At 52.6% G+C, this 13,741-nt stretch overlaps 1 protein-coding gene across 2 annotated transcripts in view; it reads left to right on the top strand.

The window, feature by feature from the left end:
* Nucleotides 1-13,741, top strand: part of LOC115094242 (inactive serine/threonine-protein kinase TEX14-like) — a 285,279-nt gene that overhangs the window by 227,089 nt on the left and 44,449 nt on the right. For both annotated transcript variants that reach the window (XM_029607078.1, XM_029607080.1), the window contains exon 15: nucleotides 9,839-10,481. In XM_029607078.1, the coding sequence (XP_029462938.1) occupies nucleotides 9,839-10,481 (643 nt within the window). The remainder of the gene's footprint in view (nucleotides 1-9,838; nucleotides 10,482-13,741) is intronic.

Below are 13,741 nucleotides of genomic sequence, written 5' to 3'. Positions count from 1 at the left end.
CCTCGGCCTTTCCCTTCCACCCCATGCTCAAGCTCCTAATCCTGTGGGAATGGGAGGCCCCTGAGGGTGCGCTCCGGGTGGGGCATGCGATGGATAAGCTCTATCCCCTCCCGGAGGAAGGTTTGGAGCTGCTGCAATATCCCGCTGTGGATTCGTATGTCTCTGCGGTGGCCAAACACACCACGATTCCGGTAGAAGGTTCCATGGCTCTGAAGGATCCACAGGATCGGAAGTTAGAGGCTCACTTGAAGCGCATCTTCGACGTTTTGGCCCTCGGGGTCCGGGCGTCTTGTTGTAGCAGCCTCATGATACGGGCAGGCCTTCAGTGGGTCCAACAGTTACTCTCCGCCCGGGAACTTCCACCAGGAGAGGCAGAGCAAGCCGAACGTCTGGAGGCCGTAACCGCCTACGTATCGGACGCCCTCTATGATCTGGTCCATGTGCAGGCGAAGGCGATGGTTTCAGTGGTGGCTGCCCGGAGGCTTCTTTGGCTACGCCATTGGTCAGCTGATCAGTAGTGGTAGCGGCGGCTCTGCGCTGGGAGGGGATTCTCGTCCACCCCTATCTGGACAATTGGCTCATCAGGGCCAAGTTGGCGACTTCCTGTCAACGGGCGGTGGATCGCGTCCTGGAGCTCCTTGCCTCCCTCGGGTGGATAGTGAACTTCTCCAAAAGCAAGCTTCAGCCCTCCCAGGAGTTGGAATTCCTGGGAGCTCACTTCGACACCCGAGTAGGCAAGGTTTTCTTACCATGGGCGCGTGCCCTCAAGCTGATTGATCAGGTCCGGAATCTGATTGCACTACCTTATCCGACAGCCTGGGATTATCTACAAGTCCTGGGATCCATGGCTTCCACCATCGACCTCGTCCCCTGGGCCTTTGCTCATATGTGTCCGTTGCAGAAAGCTTTGCTATCCCATTGGCAGCCAGTGTCGGAGCAGTTTCACATAGTCCTTCCGTTCTTGGACTCTACTGTCGACGAATTACAGTGGTGGCTGTCTCTTCCTCATCTTCTGCAAGGGATGCCTCTGCAAGCTCCACAGTGGTCGATAGTGACCACGGACGCCAGCCTGTTGGGTTGGGGTGCGGTCTGCCTTTCGCAATCCACCCAGGGAACCTGGTCGCAGACTCAGTCTCGCTGGCACATCAGTCGACTGGAAACCTTGGCGGTACGCCTGGCTCTTCAGGAGTTCCTTCCCCTGATCCACGGCAAGGCGGTGACGGTACTTTCCCTCCTGAGCATACGCCCCTGGAGAATCATTCTGAGTGCAAGAGGATATTGCATCACTTAGAGAGCAGGTGTTAACCACAGGATCATTTCTGGCCTTACAAGTGTGAATTTTGCCTCCAAGGCAGGACAAGGGCTGCCAGAATAGAAGTGTGATTGCTCTGCTATGTCCCTGAAGTTCTCTGTATACCTCTTTGTCTGCCTCAGCTTCTCCATTTCTGCCATTCTAGCCTTTAGAGAGCCAAGAGTTCTTTGCATTAAGTGCACACATACAAACTCTCACCAACAGGTAAATAATCATACTTGTGGCACTCAGTGCAAAATATTGAATAACCCTTGTCTTGCTAGTGGACTGCTGTCTGCATCTTAAAATTAATGAGTTGTTAGTTATTTAAGGTTACAACAGGCCGATACAGTAAAAATCGCGGGAGAGCGGGTGAGCGCCCACTCTCCCGGCACGCACACAGGCCACTCTCCTGTGCGCACGATTCAGTAAATTAATTTATTTAAATTAGGGCCCACGATAAAAAGAGGCGCTAGGGACACTAGCATGTCCCTAGCGCCTCTTTTTTGACAGGAGCGGCAGCTGTCAGCAGGTTTGACAGCTGACACTCAATTTTGCCGGCATTGGTTCTCAAACCCGCAGACAGCCACGGGTTCGGAAACTGGACGCCGGCAAAATTGAGTGTCTGGTTTTCAACCCGTGGGCCGATTTCAAATTTATTTTTTTTTAACTTTTTTTTAACTTTCGGGACCTCCGACTTAATATCGCCATGTTCCCTGTACGTACAGGATCAGTCCAGACGGTGGGTTATGTCCCCCGTCCAGCAGATGGAGTCAGAGTAAACTTTGGAGGGTGCTGGTATATAAGCCGGTGCACCCTCCTAGATCCCCAGTATCTCTCTGACTCCAGCAGATGTGAGGAGGGGAACCGTTGTTCTCCCTACTTAGTGTTTTCTACGCTATAGTTTTAGACTTTATTCTTCTCTTTTTCTTGTTGGTGGATCAAGTTCTAAAAAAAAAATAAAATTGAAGGGGTTGTCCTGTCAGTACGAGCCGTTTGTGTCTGGCTCGGTGCTCTACCTGCCATCGGGACTGCCTCTTACTTTCCCTTCTTCGCTCACTCTGGTGATCATAAGGGGTAAGCTTGGGGGAGATTTGTTTTATTTCCTTCCCTTTTCTTTTCAGCTTAGGTTCGGCGCAGAGGTGGATGCTGGTGGCGCCAGCCTCTCCCCTCCTCCCTCCGCGGTTTTTTGTTCTGTCTCACCTCCCCCGCGGCCCTGCGACGTTGCATTCCCCGGGGCCGCAGGCGGCAAGGAGGTCCCATTCCCCTGCCGCCCCAGGGGTTGAGGGTGGTCTAGCAGTTGAGCGAGGGCTTGGCAAGCCCGCTCCTCCCGTGGCACGACCTCCTGTTCGTCGCTCTCGGCGTTTGGCGCCCGTTTGTCACACAGCGCGATGCAGCGCGCCCATTGCCCGTCCTGTGGCGGCCCGAGTCAGGGCGCATCGAGGGACGCTCCATGCGGTCGGTGCCTCCCCGGGGGGGAGACGAGCTCCGCTCCGCCGACAATTTCCTCGCCGCAATCGGAGCGCCGCGGGCCTCGGGGGCTAGCCCCGCCCCCATCCTTGGCGGGAGCAGCGGCCATTTTAGAATTGGAAGGCAGCGTGGGCTCAGACGCGGAGGAGCAGACAGAGGATTTCTTGCCGCTCGCACCCCCGAGTTTGGATTCGGGGCCTCTCCCTTCCACCTCCGGCCTTCCCAGGGACCCCTTGCCCCCCCCCACCGGCAGGGCCGCTCAGTTTCTCCGCGGATTTCGTGGTGCTCATGCACCAGGCCTACCTGCAGAGTTTGAATCCGCAGGGGGGGCCAGCCGGTTCTCCTTCTCCTGCTAAGGCTCCCAGGCTCTCGGACGCTGCGGCTTCGGGACAGGGGGCCATGGGGGGCGGCCCCAGGTTGCCTCTGAGTGTACCCCTAGCCCTGGGTGGAACGACGCCTGCGCCGGCCCAGGGGGGTGACCCAGCGTTGCAAGTGGACGACGACCCGAGTTTGGCAGCGCACCTGGAATGCGATGACCCACGGGTGCTCCGCATTTTCCGCAAGGAGGAATTGGCGGACCTCATTCCTCACGTTCTCCAGGAATTGGACCTCGATCCTCCCGTTGAGCCTCCGGGACCCCCGGCCCCTTCCGTGGCCTCCGCGACCTCCAAGGGAGATCCCGTCTTGGCGGGCTTGCGTCCCCTGGCAAGGACCTTTCCCATTCACGATTCCTTTCTCCACCTTCTCGTACGGGAATGGGACAACCCGGAGGCGTCCCTTCGGGTTAGCAGGGCTATGGACAAGCTCTATCCTCTCCCGGGGGACTTCCTGGACCTTCTCAAGGTCCCCAAGGTGGATTCGGCGGTGTCCGCAGTCACGAAGAGAACTACCATCCCGGTCACCGGGGGAACTGCGCTTCGGGACATACAGGATAGAAAACTGGAGGTCGCCCTCAAGAAGATCTTTGAGGTCTCGGCGCTGGGGGTCCGGGCAGCCATCTGCGGTTCTCTTACCCAGAGAGCCGGTCTCCGATGGGTACAACAGCTCCTCACCTCCCAGCAGTTGCCACCTGGGGAGGCGGCCCAGGCAGACCGTCTGGAGGCGGTCATTGCTTACGGGGCAGATACGTTGCACGACCTGCTGCGGGTACTGGCGAGGACTATGGCATCCGCGGTTTCCGCCAGGCGCCTGCTATGGCTCCGCAACTGGGCAGCGGACGCTTCCTCCAAGGCTAGCCTGGGAGCTTTGCCTTTCAAGGGCAGGTTTCTCTTTGGCGAGGACCTCGATCAAATCATCAAGACCCTGGGGGAAAATTCGGTCCACAGGTTGCCTGAGGATCGCCAGCGTGGTTTTCGTCCGTCTCCTGGGACTTCCAGGTCTCGGTACCGTACTCAGAGGCGTTACCGGGGATCCAGGACACAAGGCCCGAGGGCGCCATCATCGCGGTCACAGACGTGGACTCGGCCCTTTCGAGGGCGCAGGCCCGCCAGGGACTCTTCAACCCAGGGGGCCTCTGGTAAGCCTCAATGATGCCAGGCCGGTCCACTCCTCGATACCCCGGATTGGAGGTCGCATCGCTTTGTTTCTCGAGGAGTGGACTCTTATTACCACGGACCAATGGGTCCTCGATATCCTAAGTCACGGTTACGCGTTGGAATTTGTTCGGTCGCCCAGGGACCGATTCGTCTTCTCTCCCTGCGGGTCAAGTCACAAGCGCCTGGGGGTACAACACACGCTGGACAGGCTCCTGGACCTGGGAGCCATTTCGCCCGTCCCCTCAGGAGAGGTGGGCTCGGGGCATTATTCGATTTACTTCGTGGTTCCCAAAAAGGACGGATCCTTTCGTCCCATTCTGGACCTCAAGGAAGTCAACAAGATGCTCCGGGTCTCCAAGTTTCGCATGGAAACGCTCCGATCTGTCATTGCGGCGGTGCATCAGGGGGAGTTCCTGGCCTCCCTCGATCTCACGGAAGCATACCTGCATATACCGATCCATCCGGCGCATTGGAGATTCCTTCGCTTCAAGATCCTGGGTCAACACTTCCAGTTTCGGGCGCTGCCCTTCGGGCTGGCAACTGCACCCAGAACCTTTACCAAGGTCATGGTGGTGGTAGCCGCCGCTCTCCGTCGGGAAGGCATCTTGGTTCACCCTTACCTGGACGACTGGCTCATCCGAGCGAAGTCTCTGCCGCAGGGACGGGCGGCGGTCGACAGGGTGGTGACCTTCTTGCAATCTCTCGGCTGGGTGGTGAATTTCAGCAAGAGCAGCCTGCGGCCGGCCCAACAGTTGGATTTCCTGGGGGCGCGTTTCGACACGGCACAGGGCAAGGTTTTCCTGCGTCCGGAAAAGGCACAATCACTGCGGGAGCAGATCGTCCGGTTTGCCTCTCTTCCGGTGCACACGGCGTGGGATTACCTCCAGGTCCTGGGCTCCATGGCTTTCGCTATAAGCCTAGTGCCCTGGGCTTTTGCTCACCTGCGGCCTCTGCAAATGTCCCTGCTCTCGAGGTGGAAACCGGTTTCTCAGGATTACCAGGCGATTCTGCCACTCACTCCGACCGCCAGGGCCAGCCTGGGCTGGTGGCTGGATTCCAGGAACTTGGCTCAAGGCTGCCCGCTGGAACCGCCGGACTGGGTAGTGGTCACTACCGATGCCAGTCTCTCCGGTTGGGGGGCAGTGTGTCTCAGGAGCTCGGCCCAGGGAAGGTGGACAAAGGAGCAGGCGACCTGGCCGATCAACCGCCTGGAAACAAGAGCGGTTCGTCTTGCCCTCGTGCAGTTTTTGCCTCTGATCAGGGGTCGAGCGGTCCGAGTCCTCTCGGACAATGCGACGACGGTGGCTTACATCAACCGGCAAGGGGGCACCAGGAGCCGCCTGGTTGCTCTGGAAGCCGCGCAGCTGATGGAGTGGGCGGAACGTTTCCTAGACCAGCTGGCGGCATCCCACATCGCCGGAGTGGACAACATCCAGGCAGACTATTTGAGCCGCCAGGTCCTGGACCCCGGGGAATGGTCTCTCTCAGACAAGGCGATGGCACTCATCTCCCGCCGTTGGGGGATGCCCGCGATGGATCTCATGGCGTCCGCCTCCAACGCAAAGGCTCCCCGGTTCTTCAGTCGCAGAAGGGAGCGCGGCGCGGAAGGCGTCGATGCTCTGGCTCTTCCTTGGCCTCCTCGGCTCCTACTCTACGTCTTTCCCCCCTGGCCTCTGGTGGGAAAGGTGATCCGGAGGATCGAACGGCACCCGGGCCGGGTCATCCTGGTGGCTCCCGAATGGCCGCGGCACCCGTGGTTCGCCGACCTCCTCAGCGTGACGGTGGACGGTCCTCTGCGGCTCGCGCACCTCCCGCGACTCCTTCATCAGGGTCCGGTATTTTCGGAGCAGGCGGCACACTTTTGTCTTGCGGCGTGGCTTTTGAACGGAGGGGGCTCCTGAGCAGAGGCTACGCTCTCCCCGTGGTGGATACTCTCCTCAAGGCGCGAAAGACCTCAACATCGGTTGCCTATGTACGTGTATGGAAGGTATTCGAGGTTTGGTGCGCGGCGCAGGGTGCCCTCGCGACCGCAGCTTCCCGACAACAGATCCTGGCGTTCCTGCAGGAGGGACTGGAGAAGGGTCTCTCCAACAATTCGTTGAGAGTGCAGGTGTCCGCACTGGCTTCCTTGGCTCGCGCTTCAGGAAGGTCAGACCCGTCGTTCCATCTGGACATTTCACGGTTCCTCAGGGGAGTCAAGCACTTGCGGCCGCCGGTGCGTCCTCTCTGTCCATCCTGGAACCTCAATTTGGTGTTACGAGCCCTGGGAGGGGCTCCCTTCGAGCCCTTGCAGCAGGCTTCCCTTAAGGACGTCACTCTGAAGGCAATTTTCCTAGTTGCCATAGCCTCGGCGCGGCGTGTCTCAGGGCTGCAGGCGCTGTCGTGCAGGGAGCCTTTCCTGCGCTTTACGGACTCCGGGGTTGCCCTGCGAACAGTACCTTCGTTCCTGCCTAAGGTGGTTTCCTCGTTTCACATGAACCAGGTAGTGGAACTTCCATCCTTTCCGGCGGACGCCCCTCCGGCCCTTCGGCGCCTGGATGTGAAGCGGACACTTCTTCGCTACTTGGAGGTGACGAATGAGTTCCGGGTCTCCGATCATCTCTTCGTCCTATGGTCCGGAGCTAAGAAGGGCCAACAGGCGTCGAAGACTACCATTGCGCGCTGGCTCAAGGAAGCAGTGGCTTCCGCGTACATTGGGTCGGGGAAGGATCCCCCGGCGGGCATCAAGGCCCATTCTCTGCGAGCCCAGGCCGCTTCCTGCGCTGAGTCTCAGCTCGTCTCCATTCAGGAGATCTGTCGAGCGGCGACTTGGAAGTCTCTACACACTTTTTCCAGGCATTACCGGCTCCATGCCCCGGTACTGGAGTCTGGTTCATTTGGGGACAGGGTGCTCCGAGCAGGGTTCTCAGGGACCCACCCGGTTTAGGGACGCTTTGGTACATCCCACCGTCTGGACTGATCCTGTACGTACAGGGAAAAGAAAATTACTTCTTACCTGCTAATTTTCGTTCCTGTAGTACTAAGGATCAGTCCAGACGCCCACCCTGTTTGGGTTAGTTCTTGGGGTGAACCTGCTCGGCTATTCGCTTCTGTCCTGCTGTACTCTGTTCTTCCCCCTTGGGGGTTCTTGCTTGTGTCTTGTTCATGTTCGGCAGTTCTCATTGCATGTTGCACGTTTTGTTCCATGTTTCAATCTTTTTATGGTTGCGAATTTACTTGATCCATCATCCTTGATCTGTCCAGTGTTCTGGTTTGGCTTTGATATGCTCGATACTGGGGATCTAGGAGGGTGCACCGGCTTATATACCAGCACCCTCCAAAGTTTACTCTGACTCCATCTGCTGGACGGGGGACATAACCCACCGTCTGGACTGATCCTTAGTACTACAGGAACGAAAATTAGCAGGTAAGAAGTAATTTTCTTATATTAAGTCGGAGGGTGCACAGAAAAACATTTTTTACTGCTTTTCTGTGCACTTTCCCGGTGCCGAGAGAAATTAACGCCTACCTTTGGGTAGGCGCTAATTTCTGAAAGTAAAATGTGCGGCTTGGCTATAAATTTTACTTTCTGAATCGCGCGGGCAAAACTAATAGGGCCATCAACATGCATTTGCATGTTGCAGGTGCTATTAGTTTCGGGGGGGGGGGGGGGTTGGACGCGCGTTTTCGGCGCACTATTACCCCTTACTGAATAAGGGGTAAAGCTAGCGCGTCAAAAACGCATGTCCAAATGCAGGTCGCCGGAGTGCACTGTACTGTATCGGCCCGTAAGGAAGTAGGATCTAATGTAAAGCCCCTTAAATATATTTGATGTATCATGTGTTAGTGTCAGTGACCATCAAGAAGACAGCAGTTAATCTGTTTATAAAAGCAGGGTTACTCCCTTGTTTTATCTGAATCCCTAATTGATTGTTTTTGTAAAAAAAATCCCTTTTGTCTTTTTAATTGGCATATCAGTCCATGAAACAAAGAATGTGCTTGGGGTAGATGGAATCTAGGAGGGAGGGTGGGGAAAAGACAAATCTGTTGTTTTTAACTTTTAAAGGCTCTCACAAGAATAATCTATTTATTTAATTTTTAACTTTTAAAAGCAATCACACAGAGAAATAATCAATTTACCCCACAGTCTCTCTTTTCTCCCAAACTTTTAAGTAGCAAAAATTTCCCAGCAAAGCAATACTCATTGATCCTGTTCACTCGCCACTGTTTTTAGTTCTCCATCTGGCCACTGCCTTTTTGCACTGTTTTGAAGCATTGAGACCATTCCAAGATCTCTCTCTCCTGTTTGGTGCACTTTAGTATCTCAACCCATATTGTGTAGTGCCCCATTGGATTTCTGTAACCCAATGCATGACTCAACTTGTTTTGCATTGAATCTTAACTGCCAATCACTTGACCACTTCTCAAGTTTTCTTAGATCATTCTTCACTTTGTCTATTGTATCCAGAATGTCCACTCTGTTGCAGATATTACTGTCATCTACAAAAGACACATTTTCTCTTCCAGTCCCTCTAATATATCACTTATGAAAATGTTGAATATAACTAGCTCCAGGACTGAGCTCCACTAATAGCCTCTATTTCCTGGGAGGGAATTCCATCTTCCATCACCCTTTCTAATCCAAGCATCTGGGTTCCAGCTTTAGGCTGCTCAGTTTAGGGACAATTTTCAAAATCCTTGTGCAACTTGCAGGTTTGTATCCATGGGCCTTCAGCTCATTTTCAAAAGGAAACCACCCCATGAAGTTTTCTTTTCAAAATCTGACCTGCAATGTGCCAGACTTTGCACCTTTCATTTGTGCAGATTGGGTCCATAGGAAAAAGAAAGTGCAAAGATTTGAAAATCAAATCTCCGCATGTACTTTAATTCCTCCAACCCAAAGAACACTCTACCTCCCGCCTTCCCCCCCCAAGTAAAACTATGCACAGTAAGATTGGGCAATTTTCAAGAGCATTTTTACACAGGTAAACCTCCTGCTTACAGTCTGGAAATTTGATCTCTTTATAAGCCTCCTGTGTGGGACTGTGTTAAAAGCTTTATTAGTTTCTCATCTAATTATTTGGTCTCCTAGTCACATTTTTGAATATGATCTGTCTCTGGTAAAACCATGCTTGCTTCGCTTCTGTAACTTGCTGGTTTCAAAACAGATACTCAGCTATCTTTTCATTTAAAAATGACTCAATTAATTTACCTGTCACTGATATCAGACTAACTGACCTGTAGTTGCCAGCCCTCTCAAACCATTTCCAAATTTATGAAGAGGAACATCTGTCCTTCTTTAGAAGCACTGCTTTTTTCAAAATGTGATTGAACAAAACAGTCAGTGGAATTGCCAGACCCTTTTTGAGCTCCTTTAATATTCTGGGATGTGTCCCTTCTGGTCCCAGTCCTTTGTCCACTCTTTTGTAAATGGAGTTATATTTAATACTAGAAATTATTTTTATTACTTGAAAGTTTGTTTCTTGAATGAAGTGCACATATTTTGTCCTCCATCCTGTTCTGTACATCTCAATGAAGTTTATATTTGTTTCCATGTTTGCAGGATATTGTTGGAACTGAAGTCCAAGATATTTCCGTTTGTCATCCATCAGACTCTGCCAGCCTCTGCCAGAATAATTTCCTAAGCAGCCTTAAGGAGTCTGCCAGCCTGCTGGAAAAAGCTAATACCTCCCTGGAATGCCTAGAGAGGCGCTTTCTCACCAGCATAGACACGCTGCAGGAGTTTGCTAGCTATACAACACTAAGTCCCTCTTCAGGTGCCAGAAGCAGGCAGCAACTCAGACACCACAAAAGAGAATTTGTTGCTACCACACAACAGAAATTTGCGGCAGAGATTAAAAAGGGCATTGCTCTTTCTGCAGGGTCTGTGGCCACAGATATCGCTTCTGAATCTGAAAGAAAGCCAGAGGCGGGAGAGGATATGGTTGATACAGTCAGCAGTGAAAAATGTGAAGAATACAGTAGGAGAGTGGCAGGGCTCTCTCTTCCCTCTTCTGATCCCCACCCCAGGATGTGTTATCAGTCAGTGTCTCAATTATGCAAGAAATTGGAGCCAAACCCTGCTGTTAGATGCTGTATATCAACCATGATGAGTGCACAGAGTGAGGAGATACTGCCACGGCTCACAGGACATATGCCTGGAATGGCAGAGAAAGAAGAGGCTTGCAAGCATCAGAAGACTCCTTGTGAGTGACCGAATCTGTACTATTCAAAGCTGAAACCAAAGTTGTAATGCAGTTCTTTCTCTGATGATAAACAGTAGCACATAGATGCAACATGGGACTTCCAAAGGATCCTTCTTTGAGCTTTCTAAGGCCTTGATGTAATAAGGTGTGCTGGGCTGTATACACTGTTTTACCCACGAATGTGGGTAAAACAGCCTTGATACAGCAAGGAGTTCTGCGTGCAAAAAATGTGTGCACAAATTAGTGTTCCTCTATTTAAAGCCCATGATAAAGAAGGCAGTAGTTCTTGCTCCCCAATGCAGGGAAATGCATAGGCTTAATTCATAGGTTTTTAATGCTTGAAATTTAGCCTGGTCAGAGCTGAAGTAAAGTTAATTGGACTAATGTAAGTTTATGGGGCTGAACCCGAAGTTCATAGTGCAGAGATCATGACTGCATATAGAACAGAACACAGTTTGTGCACAAATCAAGTTTTCTGTGCATTAAATAGAATCGGCGCACACAAGGCCCGGCCACGCGTGTAAAGTCTGGATTTTATGCGCAGGGGGGAGGGGGTTAAAATCCAGCCATATTTGTGCACACAAAATATGTTTTCCATGCAGAGAACATATTTTATGCACATAAATTGTATTTCCTGCGTGCTAACAGTGTCTTTGCACAATTTGTTGGATTAGCATGATTTTTTAAACTTCCAATGTATTAGCATACTATTAGCTTACTGCAACGGGAGTTAACTCAGTTTTTACTGTATGAATAAAATGTAGCTCACATTTTTTACTCATGTTTTATTACATCAGGGCTTAAGAAAGCCCTTCAGACATGTGCTGCATAACAGCAGATTATTGGGGATTCCTCCCCCTTCCCCACTATTGAATAAGAACATTCCATGGAACACTATGCAGCCAACCACTTTTCCCTGTACGTACCGGATCAGTCCAGACTCCTGGGTTTTTCCTCCACACCAGCAGATGGAGACAGAGCAAGATTTGACAGGCTCTGCTATAAATACCAGGGTGCCACCCACAGCCTGTCAGTATTACTCTGTCTCCAGCAGATGGTCCGGGTGCTTGGCCCACAGTCTTCACTGATTTAAAAAAAGAAAAGAAAACGGGTTTGCATAGTTAGTCAGTGCTTGTTTTCATTCCTTTCTCACAGGACAAGCAGGATGGTAGTCCTCACAAATGGGTGACATCGAGGATGGAGCCCTGTACGGAAAACTTTTCTGTCAAAGTTTCAACAAGCTTTGACTGACACTGGCACACTGGGTGCACTGAGCATGCCCAGCCTGCAATTATCCCTGTGAGCCACAGGTGTCTCCCTCAGTCTTCTTTTTTCCGCTCTGCAGTCAGCAAAGCGGTTGGAGCTCTGTGAGGATTTTTTTTAACTAATTACCTCATGGAAACACTTAACTTTTCACTTCAAAAAACACTGCACAGGTCTCCCTCCGCGTACGTTTTTACGACGCTCGGTGAGTACTAATTCTTATTTTTCGGTCGGTTTCTGTCACTATCTTAAGGCTGTTAACTGACTGAAGCCTTCCCTTCCCCCATTTTTCAGTTAGCTTTAAATAGCTTGCGAGTATCTCTGTGACACTCTGCTTGCTTATGCTAGTGGGGTAGGGATTTTTTCCTTAACTTTAGGACCTCTGTAGTTTCAAGTCCTTCGTTCCCTGGTACCCTCACGCAGTCGATACCCTATCGCTACACCGGGACCCTCCTAAACCGCCCTGGGCTTTTATATGTCATCAGCGCCCCTCCCCCCACGGTGCCCTGATGCCTTTATCCATGTTTTTTGCTTTTCAGTGCTACCAGGCTTTTTCCTCCTACGCACTGTTTTTTTCCTTGGGCTTCCTCGGTGCCGTCCCTACCCGGATGCATGCCATTGACGCACACGCTGTTAGTCACTGCCATGCATACTCGGGTCGCCGCCACCGCTGCCCGAGACACTTTTTAACGATCCCAGGGTCACTTCATCGATGCCACCCCCCCTTTTGGGGATGCCATCGATGCCCCATCCTCCCCACCGATGTCCAGCCCTTTTCCATCGATGGGCATTGGTGCCACATCGATTCGTCGGTGGGCATCGATGCCGGATGGTCCCCATCGGTGGACATCGGTGCCGGATGGTCCCCATCGATGGACATCGGTGCCGGATGGCTTGTCCGTCGATGGCATTGGTGCCGGATGGCCGTCCATCGATGGCATCGGTGCCAGGTCCTTTTGCATCGATGGACACTGATGCCCAGGTGTTTCATCCATGGGCATCTATGTTAGAATGCATCCATCGAGGGCAGTCGATGCCAGGCTGCTCCCATCGGTGAAATTCGATGCCCAGGTGGGTCCCATCGGTGGGTATCCATGCCGGCTCGATTCCGTGGATGGGCGTTGATGCCAATGCCAGCCTTATGGCTGGCATCGATGCCCATGCCGATTCCAGGACTGGCGTTGATGCCGGGATGGAATTCATCGACTGGGAGATCCATGCCATCGATTCCATACGTGTCCATATCGATGCCACCGACACACGTGTCTGGGGCACCGATGCCATGTACACTTGGAAATCTGAGTCTGTCCAAATCGATACCGTCAACGTCTGTGGCCCTATAGTTGATGCCCGTGGCCATGCCACAAACGGCATAAATGCCCGCCTCCATGCATCGATGCCCTCGACACCTCCATTTTCCTTCGGTGTCCTTGACGCCCTATTGATTCGACTTCGACTCAGTCGATGCCGGTATCTTTTTCAATAACGGCAATGTTTTTCGATTATTCGATTCCACATCGTTTCAAAGATACCTATGCCACTGCTGTCAGTGCCCGTCACTGTCATCATTCTCCTGGCCAGTCATCGACGATTTTTCATACCCATTTTGATGATATCCTCGAAGCCCCTTAGGTTGCCTTCAATATCGTCAATACCGACATAGCACCGCCACATAATACCCTCGCCTCCTCACATTGCTCCACGCTTTGGGTTCTTTTTTTAAGCCCCGTATTAGCTTAAGACACTCCATTGTGTCAGGAGCAGAGCAGGCGTGCTGACAGTTCGTCATCGATCGCCTTCCAGGACGACGAGGGCTTCCATCTCGGCGCTGGGGAAAGACCGGGCCGAGCACCGTGGCACCCATCATCGCTGACATCGTGATCGTCCGCCGCTGACGCCATCCAGCACATCGGTGCCATCCTTCTCCAGGCTGGACAACGCTCGGGCAGAGCGACATCACCACTGCCATCAGCACTGTTCCTACAGTTTTGGCAGTC

The sequence above is a fragment of the Rhinatrema bivittatum genome, chromosome 6, assembly GCF_901001135.1.
Source record: "Rhinatrema bivittatum chromosome 6, aRhiBiv1.1, whole genome shotgun sequence".
Taxonomy (NCBI): domain Eukaryota; kingdom Metazoa; phylum Chordata; class Amphibia; order Gymnophiona; family Rhinatrematidae; genus Rhinatrema; species Rhinatrema bivittatum.
Note: the sequence above shows the minus strand (reverse complement) of the source record. Positions and strands in the feature narration are given on the sequence as shown.